At 37.1% G+C, this 13,950-nt stretch overlaps 1 protein-coding gene across 1 annotated transcript in view; it reads right to left on the reverse strand.

The window, feature by feature from the left end:
* Positions 1–7,421: 7,421 nt before the first annotated feature.
* Positions 7,422–13,950, reverse strand: part of LOC108594974 (serine/threonine-protein kinase Genghis Khan) — a gene marked incomplete at its 3' end in the record, with an annotated part of 40,973 nt that continues 34,444 nt past the window's right edge. The window contains exon 6 of the mRNA XM_033294779.1: positions 7,422–7,515. Within this exon, the coding sequence (XP_033150670.1) occupies positions 7,422–7,515 (94 nt within the window). The remainder of the gene's footprint in view (positions 7,516–13,950) is intronic.

Here is a 13,950-nt window from a genome sequence, read left to right on the forward strand (position 1 = left end):
ATAATTATTAATTAATTAATAATCAGTAAACTAAATTTAATATTTAGTGCGTTTTCATCACACGTCTTTTCGCGTTTTACACTAATTATACACTCTCACTGCACTCTAAACTGTGGGGTTTATATTTTTTTCCGGAGTTCATAAAAACACGTCTGCATGCGACGACGATTGCGAAAATATAAACCTTAATTGCAAAATTTTTTAATTAAGTTTACAAATAAAATTTTCCTTTTCAGAATTGTATGTCTATTTTGATTATTTCTTACGTATTTTATAATGGTAATTTTTTTTTGTTACATTCACTTATTCATGTGAAAATAGAATAGAATAGAAAAATGAAAAACAAAAGCCAGCAAAAATAAGTGGAAAAATTAAAGTTGGGCGCCACCAACTTTTTTATACACTTTGACTAGAACAAACGCATGCACTTACACATAAAACAGGTAACACGTCACAGCTTGTTTTCGCTGTAGCATCGGCAGCGACATTCTTATGACGTGATAGCAAAATCGCACCACGCTGTCTATATTAAAAATTAAAATGTGAATAATTCCTAAGTTATTTATCCGATCATTCTCAAATTGACATCGGTCAATTTTGTGATCATCGGCGTATTTGTGACTTATTTCAGATTTTTAAATTTTTTTTAATTGATTAATATTGTGGGTGTAATCTTTTTATTTCGATTTTCGAAGGAAGGGGAGGAAATAAAAAGAACGAAACATACCAAGTTTGGTTGCTCTAGCTTTTATACACTCATACAGACAGACATGGCTATATCGACTCAGTTTGTCTTGCTGATCAAGTATATATATACTTTGTGGGGTCTGCCAAGCCTACTACATACATTTCCACAACTTCATAATACCCTTTTCCATTTGTTTACAAAATGTCAAAGTGTATAAGAAGCAGCAAAATGCATTATACATAAGCACAATTCGCATGTGAAAAAAATTGTATAACAAAATAATAAAATAAAAGAAAATCAATCGGGTAGATTTGTTTTTAAACCACTTCTTTATTGGGGGAATTCCAATCGCAAAAATATTCTCGATCTGCGTCGGATATATTATATATTATATTTACAATTGTTGCTTGGCTTGTAAAAATCCTACGAAAAATCCTCTACGAAATTGACGGCAACCGGGTGAAGCAATGTCACTAGCGCATCCAGGGCGATATTTCTAGTTAATACCCTTGAAATATTTAAGTAGGCTTAAAATAATGCAAATATAATACTAAAGTATTCAAAATATATCCTATATATATAAAAGAGTTTGTCCTGATTGGTGATCGCTGTACACGCATAAGAGTTAGAGAGATTATCAACTTCACGCAAATGGCAAGCTTGCAGATCTCCCGAAGCGAAACGTGAGCTAAAAGCAACTACAACTACAACTACAACTACTAAGGAAACAACAACTCTCACCGAGCAGGCTAAATACACTCTGCTCTATCATTCACGATCCGCACTGATACAGCAATGCATATACGTCACCCAGTAGGTGGTTCGGGTGAGGTATATTTAAAAAGCCAACACATGTAGTTTCTTCCCACATAATAGAAGTAAGAACAGTTTGACCTTCGAGATTTGTTCAATGACAACAAGAAACTAATCTAAAAAAGCACCTCATCCGACCTTCTAACTCAAAAAATTACAATCAAACTCACAAACTATGTCATCAATTCCATCTGACTACTCTTTAATGCCTTCATTACATTATTGTAATGAAACCTACGACATGCAGACAACACGTAGCCAACATCACAGATCCATAAGCTTTTTCTCTCTCCTATCAAAAATCTTCAAAATCTTCAGTTCAAAATGCACAATGTATATTCAACGCATTAGTTTGGTTTCAAAATCAAAAACGGTACAATCGAATAAGTCTGAAATACGAATTGCATTTCTCAACGTGGCCCATACGTATGCCCGACTCTGCCAGGTCGGTTTAATAAACAAAGTATGCCATTCCATTGACAACGCTCACAAGCTTTTCTAGAATTATCTTTGTAATTGCAGTGAAATGCCATCTCTAATAGCAACAAGGATGTTCTCTAAGGAAGTGTACTAAGTTCAATCTTATATTTCTGTACTATGCTTGATATTCCCACCAACTTATTTCAGCTGATACTAGAGTCCTTAGTCGTGCGAATTTGAGGCCACAGTCAAATTGCATAACTACATCTTTGAAGAGCCGCAGACTTTCGTAAATAATACAATAGTTCGAAGGAAGCGATGTAGGCGTTCACCTAGACAGGCATCTTACTCAACCTGGCACTGAAAAATAAATATATAAAACAAGTGGACAGGTTAAAGTTGGGCGCCACCAACATTTAGATACACTTGACTAGGTAACGCAGCAAACACACGCATGCACTCACAACTACATTAACCAACCAAAAAAAACAGCCTTAACGCCTGGTTAACCACTCGTGTTTTTTCGCTGTAAAAGCGTCCCCTCAGCAGCGACCCGCCGTGCGTCGCACGACGTTTGTAGGCGCTCATCACTGCAGCCGCCGCTGTCAATATAAAATTGAAATGTGAATAATTCCTAATTTATTTATCCGATTGTTTTGAATCGTGAAAACATGAATAGCTCATTTTGTGATTTATTTAAGATTTTAAAATATTTTGTACTGCCTTATATATTGTTTTTTCGATTTCGGGAGGGGAGGAATAAAAAAAAAAAAATAAAGCGAGTGTCCCTGATATAGGCGCCACCTACATACTCAAAATTTGGTTGCCCTATCTCTATAGTTGCTGAAACACCCACTCATTACAGATCGTGACGGACGGACGGACACAACGACATGCTATATCGACTCAGCCGTCAGCGATCAAGAATTATATACTTATGGGTCTCACGCCTCCCTTCTCCCTAATACATTTGAGCACTTCATAATACCCTTTTCCATTTTTACAAAAATGTCAAAGTGTATAAAAATTATGAAAAATATTCATGCAGCTTAAAACCAAACACCTTAACACGCTTATCGAACTGGGGTGAGATCCTATGCGTAGAATTGGTTATAATTTTCAACAGCATCATAAAACCGATTTTGATATACAACTAAGAGCTATGAAGCAACTCCAGTAGCAACAATAATTCAGCGAATACAATGTAAATTACTGGATCCCCATGGTACATTCGAAACTGATATCAACAACTTTGTCAATACACTGGAGTCGGTCTTTGTCACCGCAGCTCGCATTTAAAATCCTCAAACTGCACAAGAGCCTTACATTCAAAAGAAGACAAACCAGCAAATCGAGCTGCTCGTTCTCGAAAGCGTCGCCTACGACGAGAATGGCCATCTCACACGACAAAGGTTAAAAGTCGCCTCTCGGAAACTCACCAAAGCATTTAAGCAAAAAGAAGTAAATACAAATACAAATGTGGATAGCTCATCTAACTCTATGTTCCCCAATATAAACCGTGATGTCTATAAGAAACCCAGTGCCAGAACGTTTGCATAACACCTTGAAAATATGTTTCTATCAAATCCTGCTACAAATGTATTTAAACTACCGGCTTTAACATATGACTCTCAACTTCAACAAGAGCAAATGGAATTTGGCCCAAACGAAATCGCACATATCATCAAAATTTATTGGAATCCAAAAAATACCGCCAAAAATGAGAGATCCTATCATGGCTATCAAAACTCTTTAAAAAATGCGTACTGAATCAGATAAATTTATATCTAAGAATCTATTACAAAATCCCATCACATTAATTTGGGTTTCGTGAAAAACACGGAACAATTTAGCAATTTAGGTCAATCGCATAAAATCTGAAATAATAAGCGCATTCAAAAATCGAGAATATTGCATTGCAATATTTATAGATGTACCTCAAGCATTCGATATAATTGGGTTCAAAGGTCTAACACATAAGATCAGAGCAACCCTTCCTAATAATATACACAAGCTATTAGAGTCTTTCTATACGACAAGAAATCTGCAGTGAGATGTAATTCTGTTGTACTACACCATAGAAAGAGGAGTCAGCGTACTTGAACCAATGCCCTTTATAAAAAATAGCCTCCATTCGTTTATAAATGCTCGGTGCTCTCTTGGTCATGAATATAAAGTCCTGCTCTACAATTCCGTACTTAAGCCCATCTTTAACTATGGCTTCCAGTTATGGGGGAATGCCACCAGTAGCAATATTGATGTTGTGCAGAGAGCTCAGTCGAAGATCCTAAGAACTACTACCAGGACACCGTGGTACGTTCGAAATGAAGACATACAGAAATATCTGAATATGCAACCAGTCCGAGATGTAATAGCGCAGACTTGTGCAGTTGCTTCCGTCTCCGTGAGGACCAACCAACCCAGTGATAGAATCTAGGAACGTGCAATCTTAAAACTGTCCGAATGAACTGTTAGATAATATTTAGTTATAAGATTTCTAAACTTATTGTTAGTCTCAATTTAAGATAAGATTCAATATAAATCAGCAAAGTATAAAAAAAAACAAAAAAAATTAAAAGAATCTACGATTTAAATAATTATTCTTGTACTCACATAAAAAAGAGAATATCCAAAAACAAAATAAAGTTTTTTTTAAAAATTTTCTAAGCTGTGATACCCTGTAATTGTACTGATTAATTGATTTTCTAAGCGAGGTAGTAAAACCAATTAATGTAAACAATGTGTGTTATCTTTTTCACATTTGAGATAACTTTCGCAGAAATATTCTACAATACTATTTTTATATATAGGTTAAGTTGAGCCGGTAGATAGCCTTAAGGAGATCCACTTTTTGTCCTTTTGCAGGTGTTTATTAGTTATTGTAACATGTTGCTGCCTCTTGCAAACCTCAGCAGCGAACCTGAACTTTGTTTGGCCGCTGTCGAGAGTATCAAATACATGTTGAGAAATTTTATTGCACGTTCTCAAGGCGATTTGCTCCTTTAGGATGATGTCTGACTGTGTACAAGAAAATTTATTGATCTCTCTGTCGAAAATGACTGCTATTAAGTCGCTCCTACGTCCTTTTTTATAGCTAAATCTCCACTTAGAATATTCCCCAGTAGCCAGGTAGCTTATAAGAGAGGCTCCGATACCTGATTCCATGTTAGAGCCGTCTGTGTATACGTTACGCATTGGCCCAGACCTTGCACAAGTTATCTTGTCTAAACATGGTAGGAAAATTTTTGAAGTTCTCTTAGGGAGTCATGTAATTTGTTTTATTTTGAAAATCCTTACTGATTGAGCTGTATCCAAAAGACTGTAATTTGATATTGCCCACTGCCACTAGGTGTTGCGATGCTCTTCGCGATGTTAAGCAGGCTTGGATTTGGGTAGGACACCAGTAATGGTTCCAAACGCTTTCGTTTGATTTGATCTTAGCGTCCCCGGTCTAGTGTCTTCGTATTTTTTCAATTACCTTAAGAAACGTTATCTACCAGACTATCTATGCCATAGAGCAGTCTTGGCTTAACTACTGAAATGCAGCTCCAATGCAAAAGTCGATGTGATAGGCCGCATGTGGTACCTAACAATTATTGTCATGTGTAGAGTGGAATTTTTTAGTTTGTCGTCTACATAAGATCTCCATATGAGTGTTGATTCTAATATCACCCATACGTATATGACGTGTGGCTTGACGGTGTTGCTTGAATGTCTTTTTATTTTGGCCGGAATCAATCTGGGAGTTTTATATATAATAGGAACATACTTTTGAAAACAATATGAAAAAACACTTCTACAGTACTCAGTTGACCCTGTCATTGGAGAAATGAGGGTGATACAGAATTCCAAACCAACCTCAAATCTACTCCAAATCATATACTATATGATATTAGGTAACACAGAGCCATGTTCCATATGATTTAAAAATCTACATCCCTTGGGGCAGATTTTTGTCAATATTCAGCAATATACTGCTTGTAATACATTAAAAGCAGTATTATTTAAGAAAGGATATCAAATGTATAAAAACATTTCAATATTATATACAAAATCTCTAAGAAAAATCTACAACAGCTTGCCATTCGCTGTTAGACTTCAAAATCATCTCGATTCAGGGGAAGTCACCCAGTCTCCACACAATTTTAATTGAATCGGACTCTACATCTTTACTATTAAATGTGCGATTTTCTGTCGCATGAATAAGAAACATTGACTTAATTACAGCTCCATTAGGGACGAGTTCAATGTGTATTTAATTATAATAACTTTGCGCCCCAATTTTTAACTTCTAATGTGTTCGCCATAAGTTTGATTAGAAAAGCATCTACCGATATGAAAAACTTGTATATTGTATTTCTATTTACAAGCAAATAACTCAAGTTGAAACTGCTGATAATAGAATAATATAATTGCTTTTGGCTGGCATAATATTTAAATATCTTACAATAAAAATATAAAAATAAGAACACAAAATTATATTTAAAAACATTACGAAATAAGAAATTCATTTAAGGACATTTTATTGTAACATATGAATTAGTATTAACTGTTTATTGCCAATATCGTTTAGTGCGTTTCGCAAGTTCTGTGTCACATACAGTTTTGTTTTAGAGAGAGATTTTTGTGACACCCCCGTGGGAGTCGATCTCGCCATTTCTACTTGGTATTGGAAAAATAAAAAAGTTCTCGCTGAGTTTCTATGGCAGAAAATATAAAAAAATTTAAAAGACATAATGACTGAATTTCATCATTCATGTAACGTCAAGTAAAAGCAGACATTCCGATAAATAGTGTATAGGGATCCATGTCAAAGTCTCATCGGGATCACAATATAAAATCTATTTGTGAGTTTTTGATAAATTGCATGGTTCCCCATCAAACTCACAATACATATAAGCAGTAAGCATACAACTCTGTATGCTTAGTGATATAAGATTTAGAGCCAATATCAACAACGATTTCGGAAAAATTAATTCGAATTAAATACTGTACTGTATTTGTTATTAATGATTGACTTAGAAAGTGTGCTAGCGTGCAAAAATGCACCAAAAAAATAGATTACGTCTGGAGGTATAAATAAAGCAATTTAAAAAAAACTAGACAGACTACAAGGAAAATAAAAATGATATATATGATATATATATAGCTAGCTATAAAAAATAAATAAATCTCATTAAATACATTAAATGAGAAACAAATTACAAAATCTATTGTTTTGCTATGGCAAACTTAAAAAAATATAATAATATAATAGCTAAACAAGCTTTTGAGTAATTCAAGTCTATGCGATTGGTGAAAATGAAAGAAAAAATTTAATCATTCGTAGCTGTGGCACTCCGGCTTGTCTTATTCAGGATAAAACGTTATTTACTTTATTTTAATTGTAATAAAATCATGGCATAAAATCACTTAAATTAGTTATTAAATTATATTATAGTTTTTTAATTATTAACAAAGTCTTTTAAATTTGTTAATCAAGATTCGACTGACTAATTACCTTTTTACAGTTTTATTTATTTCTCTTATAGAGAATCTTCGCCTTATATTATTGGCTCCCTTTCGGTCAATGTCGCGATGCTGTAATAGTCCCTCTGTAAGAAAATATTTATTGGTCAGTAGTATATAGCATTTTTTTGATGACAAAGCAATAAAATATATACTGTTTTCTGCTCAACAACAAAGACATTTATTCAATCTTAGTGTATTATTTTCTCGAGGTGAGTCAACTCATTTTTCTTAGTATTGCTCAGTTGTTTAGTCTTGCTCTTTTTTTTCAGTGCTGATATGCGCTTTTAAAAACAGCATAAGAGACCACTTTAATAATTATGTAAACATTGGAATTTTTATAAACAAGTGGCAGTCATCGCCTAGCACTCTGTGCGAGCAGACGTCAGTTTTCGTATCAGCAGAGCCTAATCAGTGATTTTCTTTTGCGACTCGAGCGGTCATTCGGCATTTGTTTGTCTACTTTCTTTCTTTCGTGTAGTGCAGTTTTGCAACCGTAGCTCTCGAACTAAGCCCTGTGCATTGCACTATGGGCCTTTCGGCCCTCCAATCTGAGGGGTAATCTGTTTGCATTGTTCGCTGATAGCCCTCCAGTGAAGAAAAAAAGACAGGATCTTAAAGTCAATATGACTTTCCTAGAGCTTCCAACGACGCTCGAAAACCCCACATAAATTCTGATTTCATTCAAAAACAACGAGAAAAAAATAGCCGACTTCTTCTGCATTGCTGTTTATAACGTACTGCGCCTTATATCGAAAAATATATAACAAGCAGCTCACCTACATTACCGGGCATTTGCGACATCTCATGTAAAATGCATGATACGCTAAACCAGGTAAAAGGCACTATTTACGCTCCATATCTCGCCGATATCCTCAACGAGAAAATCATTGAAGAACTGCGCTCCCAAAAAGTGTGCGACAGACATTTTGAAGTTTACCAAAAACACGGACAACGGCACCAGACCATCTGGAGTGATTCTGGTCACTTTTGATCCAAATGCGTGAACTGCTCAGAAGAACACCCCTCCTCCTCACGGCCTTGCACAAAATATCAGCAGCAAATGTAAATACTAAAAATCAAAACAACAAAAAAATGCACAGTGCGCGAGGGCAAATTACTGTTCAACGCAACAACATCAAAACAATCCAGCCCTTTTTCATATGCTGCTGTAGCGAACACCGGACATAACAACAACAGCAATAAAAATCAACAAAAACAGCAACACAAACCTACAAAGCAAAACATTTACTTATCCAACCAAAGAAACAACTACAAACAACAAACGGATACTTCAACAATTACATTGAACTATTACTATTAATTAAACAAGCCAATCCGGATATTAAGTGCCTACAGAGACTAATCTAAAATCAAACACCACTTAAGTCGCTACTCCCAAGCCATTCATTGGTTATTTCTTTAATAATCCTTTTTAATCCTTATACTTATACGGCGAAACATCCCACACAAAACTATCAGCCTTAACTCACCCACCTGCTCCATAGGTATCGAGCCTTTAGCCCATCCCAATATAATAATCGTTAACTCTTATATTTCGCCAAACCAAAGACTATTAGGTACCGATTTAACAAATATTGTTGAGTCTGCTCATAAACCTATAGTTTATGTTTAGGACTTCAACGCGTGGAGTCCGACCATGCGAACTGGATTATTTACCAATTGGAATGTAAAAAGCTTTTTCAGTTTCCTTCGACAAACGATTTAAGCCTTTTTACTGCCAGGATCGCAAAATCAATAAAAACAGCCGCTAACGTTGCCGTTCCTCAAACCAAACCAAAAAAACAAACAAAAAACCCTGTTTGGTTTAGCCCAAGTCTCCAAGCCCTGAGAAAACAAAAGCAGGACCTTTGGCACAACTATAAATCCTCCCAAAGCTGCACTAATTTAGTTGCATACAAAAAAGCGAAAGCCTTGTTTAAACGAGAAGCTATGTGAGCTAAGCGAGATTCTTTTGGCAAATTCAATTCAAGCATTAACCCACTCACAACAACCAAAAAAATATGAGCCGGCATCAACAAATTAGTTGATTTTTTCCCTGGTCCTATTAAATACATTAGGGACAACAATATTGAGCTGCATAATTCGGTTGACATTGGCAATGCATATGTTTACAAAACGAATAAAGAAAAACTTCTCACCCAGCCATATCTGCGTGACAACATATCCGCAGACGCCAAGGTCCTTGAATCAGAGATCACATCGATTGAGCTCGAATCAGCCCTATAGCATGCCAATGGGAAAACCCCTGGGCACGAATGCATCTGGTTCTTCTTCTATGCTTCGAAACTTACCAATGGATGGTAAACAAAAACTATTAGAAATGTACACCAAGATGTTAGATATAGGCAGCTATCCGCATACTTGGAGGACAAATATAATAATCCCAATACTTAAGACAAACAAGCCTACACACGAACTATCTTCATTCCGGCCAATATCTCTACTATCCTGCTTGAGCAAAAAGGAAAAAATCCTTGCCAGAAGGATCATGTGGTTTATGTCAAAAAATAAACTTATCAGCCCCAATCAAACTGCATTCAAACAACAGCATAGCACCATTGACTCCCTTTTGCACACTATGCGTCTGATGCGTCAAATAGAAATCATGTAACCATTCTGGCTACTGATATCGAAAGGGCAACAAACTTCCCGATGGGGGATAGGTCCTAAGATATTCAACCTCGTGATGGCCTTTATGACCAAGCGATCCATCCGCGTTAGAGTTAATAACAACCTAACAAATTTTTATAAATTACAGAACGGCATTTCACAAGGGTCCCCACTCTCCGTGCTTTTGTTCACGATTGCTTTTCAATCGCTCAATAATAAAAAACTTTTTTTTTTTAAACTTTGCTGAATTTTCTCTTAAATTGAGACTAACAATAAGTATACAAATCTTATAACTAAACATTATCAACAGTTTCTTTAAACTGTTTTAGGATTGCACGTTCCTAGATTCTATCGCTGGTTGGTAGGTCGTTACGACGCAGACGGGAGCGGCTGTACAGCCTTGTTAGACCGAGGGGATTAGGGTGCGAAGAAAGCTTGCTGTAGTATTTGACCTGTGTTCAGCTATTACATCTCTGACTGGCTGGAATATTTAGGTCTTCTGTATGTTTTCGTTATCGAACGTACCAGTGCCCGGTGATAGCTAAGGATTTTGACTGGATGCTCTGGACTTGTTGAGCTAATAAGCTTTGTTTATTAGCTTATTTTGTTTATTCTTTACTAAAATTAAAAACACTTTAAAGATTTGAGGTTATAGAAAGTACAGTTTATCTATACTAAGTATTTGGCGCGACGAGGCAAATACTTAAAGCGATATTTGAATGTACTTATATGTATTGCAAGACTCAAGTAGTCTTGAGACACATTCGATTATGCTGACGAATATAATTAACTAACAGCCCCGAATTGGGCTGTGTTAAATTATTAACTATTGTCTCGAATTAGACAAAGTTGATGGCGGACAGACTCGAATTAGTCTGTGCCCTCGACAACGACTTGATATATTCAAAAGCAATAGGCCTCGATTAGCCTTTGCTCTACGAAGAATTATTTGCGACTGTATCAAATGCCCTTAGCAACAGGCATTAAATATAATATAATTGATAGTGCGAGAATGACAAAATAAGATGGAAAGAAAGCGAGAGTGCAGCTGTGCAGAAGGCAAGTGCTAAAACAAAAGAAGTTAGTGTGCACGCACCAAGAGAGCGCGAGTTTTTATTAGTGCAGTGCCGAATGCACGCACAAAGAACAGCTTATTAATGTGCAAGCGCAAAGAAGAGAGCGCGCAAGCTTTCTTCACCGCTGTGCAAAGCTAAAAATACAATACTAAGCCTAGATCAGCTGTTCATAGCTGAGGAGCTCCAATTATTGGTCTTGCAAGACCTAACACTGGACAATATCAATATTGCTACTGCAGGCGTTCCCCCAAAGTTGGGAGCCATAGGTCCAGATGGGCTTAGGTACGGAATTGTAGAGCAGGACCGAGGCTGAGAGAGGACCGAGCGTTGATAAGCAAGTGGAGGCTATTGACTTTAAGTTTTAGTTGCGTTCTCTTGGCTTCGATGTGCCTACGCCATGTGAGTCTTCTGTCGGGGTGTACTCCAAGATACGTCACTTCGTTTGCTTACGGGAGTGCGGAATTGTTTTTAGTTGTTGAGCTGTGGACCATTTTGCCTGTTAGGGTAAACGTAACAGTGTTTGCTTTTTGTACGTTACTTTTATTACGCCCGTCAGAGAGCATTTACTTCCACTTCGACCATAATGATAGAGCCAGATTGCGCTGTGCTTGCATTAGTGCACCTCGAACGGCTGAGAATTAGCTGTATCGTCAGCCAAAGGTGGATAGTTGTTAGTCGTCTATTGTTGGAATATTGGCTGTGTAAAGATATATAGTGTGGGCCAAACGTACGCTGCCTTGGTGGGATCCAGCTCTGATCACATAGTCGTCAGACATAGCAGAATTGCATCTCACTGTATTATTAGGATGCGTTGCTCTGATCTTATGCGTTAGTCCTTCTAGCCAGACTCTATCGAATGCTTGGGATACATCTAAGAATAATGCAGTGCAATATTCTTGGTTTTCGAATGCGCTTCTTATTTCGATGTTATGCGATTGACCTGCTCGATAGGGCCGTGTTTTTCACGAAACCAACATTAATCCTAGAGGGAGTTCGGCGTGATGGATTTTAATATGATTCTTAGGTACTGGATTATCAGAGGTCGCAAGCATTTTTCAAATGAGTTTTGAATAGGCAATGATAGTAGGCTTCTGGGTCTGTAGGACGATGGATTTCTGTGATCTTTGCCTGGCTTTGATATCATTATTATTATTGATTTTTTCCATCTCTCTGGGAAGTAACCAAGCTTGGTGATGGCATTGAAGAGTTGCGCGAGGGTGCAAACTGCACAGTATGGGAGCCTGGTGATTTTTTCGGGTTCAACTGATTTTTCATAATGTGTGATTTCGTTTGGGCGAAATTCCATTGTCTCTTGTTTAAGCTGAGAGTCACTTGTTAATTTTGGTATTGTGAATATGAATTTGTGGCAGGATTTGGCTGAAACACATTTCCTGCAAATGTTTTGGCTCTGTCTTCATCACTGCGGGCCCTGCCGCCTAGTTGGTTTCTTATAGGCATCACAGTTTCTGTTCGTGGGCATAGAAGAGGATGATAGTTGCTGGATGTAGCCATGTTGACTATTTGCTTCTTGTTGCTTTAACGGTAAGCTTGCGGGTGGCGTCTTTAAGTCCTTGATTTGCATATGGCGACCTGTAAGACTGCCATTCTCGTCGTAGGCGTCGCTTTTCTAGAACTGGTTGCTCGATTTGCTGATTTGTCTTCTTTTGAGTGAAAGGCGCTTGTGCGTTTTGAGGAGTTGCAATGCGGGCTGCGGTGACAAAATTGGACTCTAGTGTTTTGATAAGGCTGTCGATATCATCTTTAACGTTGAGTACAGGATTTAGCGTAATGTGTGAGCTTATATTATTGCCTATAGCAGATCCATTTGGTTTTGTGTGAGGTCAATCTAAGCGGTTGGTCATTACTTACTGGATGACTGAGTAAATTAATTAGGACGGGTGATTTTTGGTAATTGCGAAGTCTATTAAGTCAGGCAGTTTATTTGGGTTCTGTTGGCCAGTATATTGGTCTCCCGGGGGAAACGTGGTCGAGTTGTTGCTGGCTTTTATAATTGCATTATAGAGCTGCTTTCTTTTTGGAGTCACAAGGCGAGATCCCCAGTGTGCTTTGCATTGCAGTGTAGCTCCTGCGTGCAATATACTGCGGCTAGAGTAAGTTGTTTACAACTATCCAGTTTTATTCTTATTGTTGTGCTTGTAAATAATTTTCTGCGAGCGCCTTGTAACGGTGATGCTTGAGACGGTTTCTGATCAGGATACCAGTCCCACCGTGTGCCTTGCCATCGGATTGGTTTGTTGCATAGAATGTGAAGCCTCTTAAATTGAAGTTATATTTGTTCGTCAGATGTGTTTCTGAAAATAGCATGACGTCAATGTGTTTGTCGAGCAGGAATTGAGATAACTCAAGTTTAAGCTGTGAAACGCCATTAGCATTCCACGTGTATATACGTAGAGAAGCCATTGATTATTTGGACTGATGTGAAACTAACATTTGTATCAAGAGATTCTGATCACGCATTAAATCTTGTATAGTTGTCCGCATGAAGGACATGAGCTCCATAATACTTTGTTGTTGGCTAGAAAACAGTGCCTCAAGGTTATTTTGTTGGTGCTTCAGAGGCTGGTAAATAATATAATACTTAAACACAAAAAAATACAACCCTCAGTTTACGCTGACGATGCCATCATCTTCAGCAACTGCAGAGATACTAATCTACTTATAACTACTTTCAAACAAATACTTAAAGAAATTATCGAATGGGGCCAGCTCTCAGGAGCTACCCTAGCTTTAAATAAATGCAAACTGTTCCATATTTGTAAACAACAACACTGTACATATCCTACTTTAACT

Source organism: Drosophila busckii, unplaced genomic scaffold (assembly GCF_011750605.1).
Source record: "Drosophila busckii strain San Diego stock center, stock number 13000-0081.31 unplaced genomic scaffold, ASM1175060v1 hic_scaffold_15, whole genome shotgun sequence".
Taxonomy (NCBI): domain Eukaryota; kingdom Metazoa; phylum Arthropoda; class Insecta; order Diptera; family Drosophilidae; genus Drosophila; species Drosophila busckii.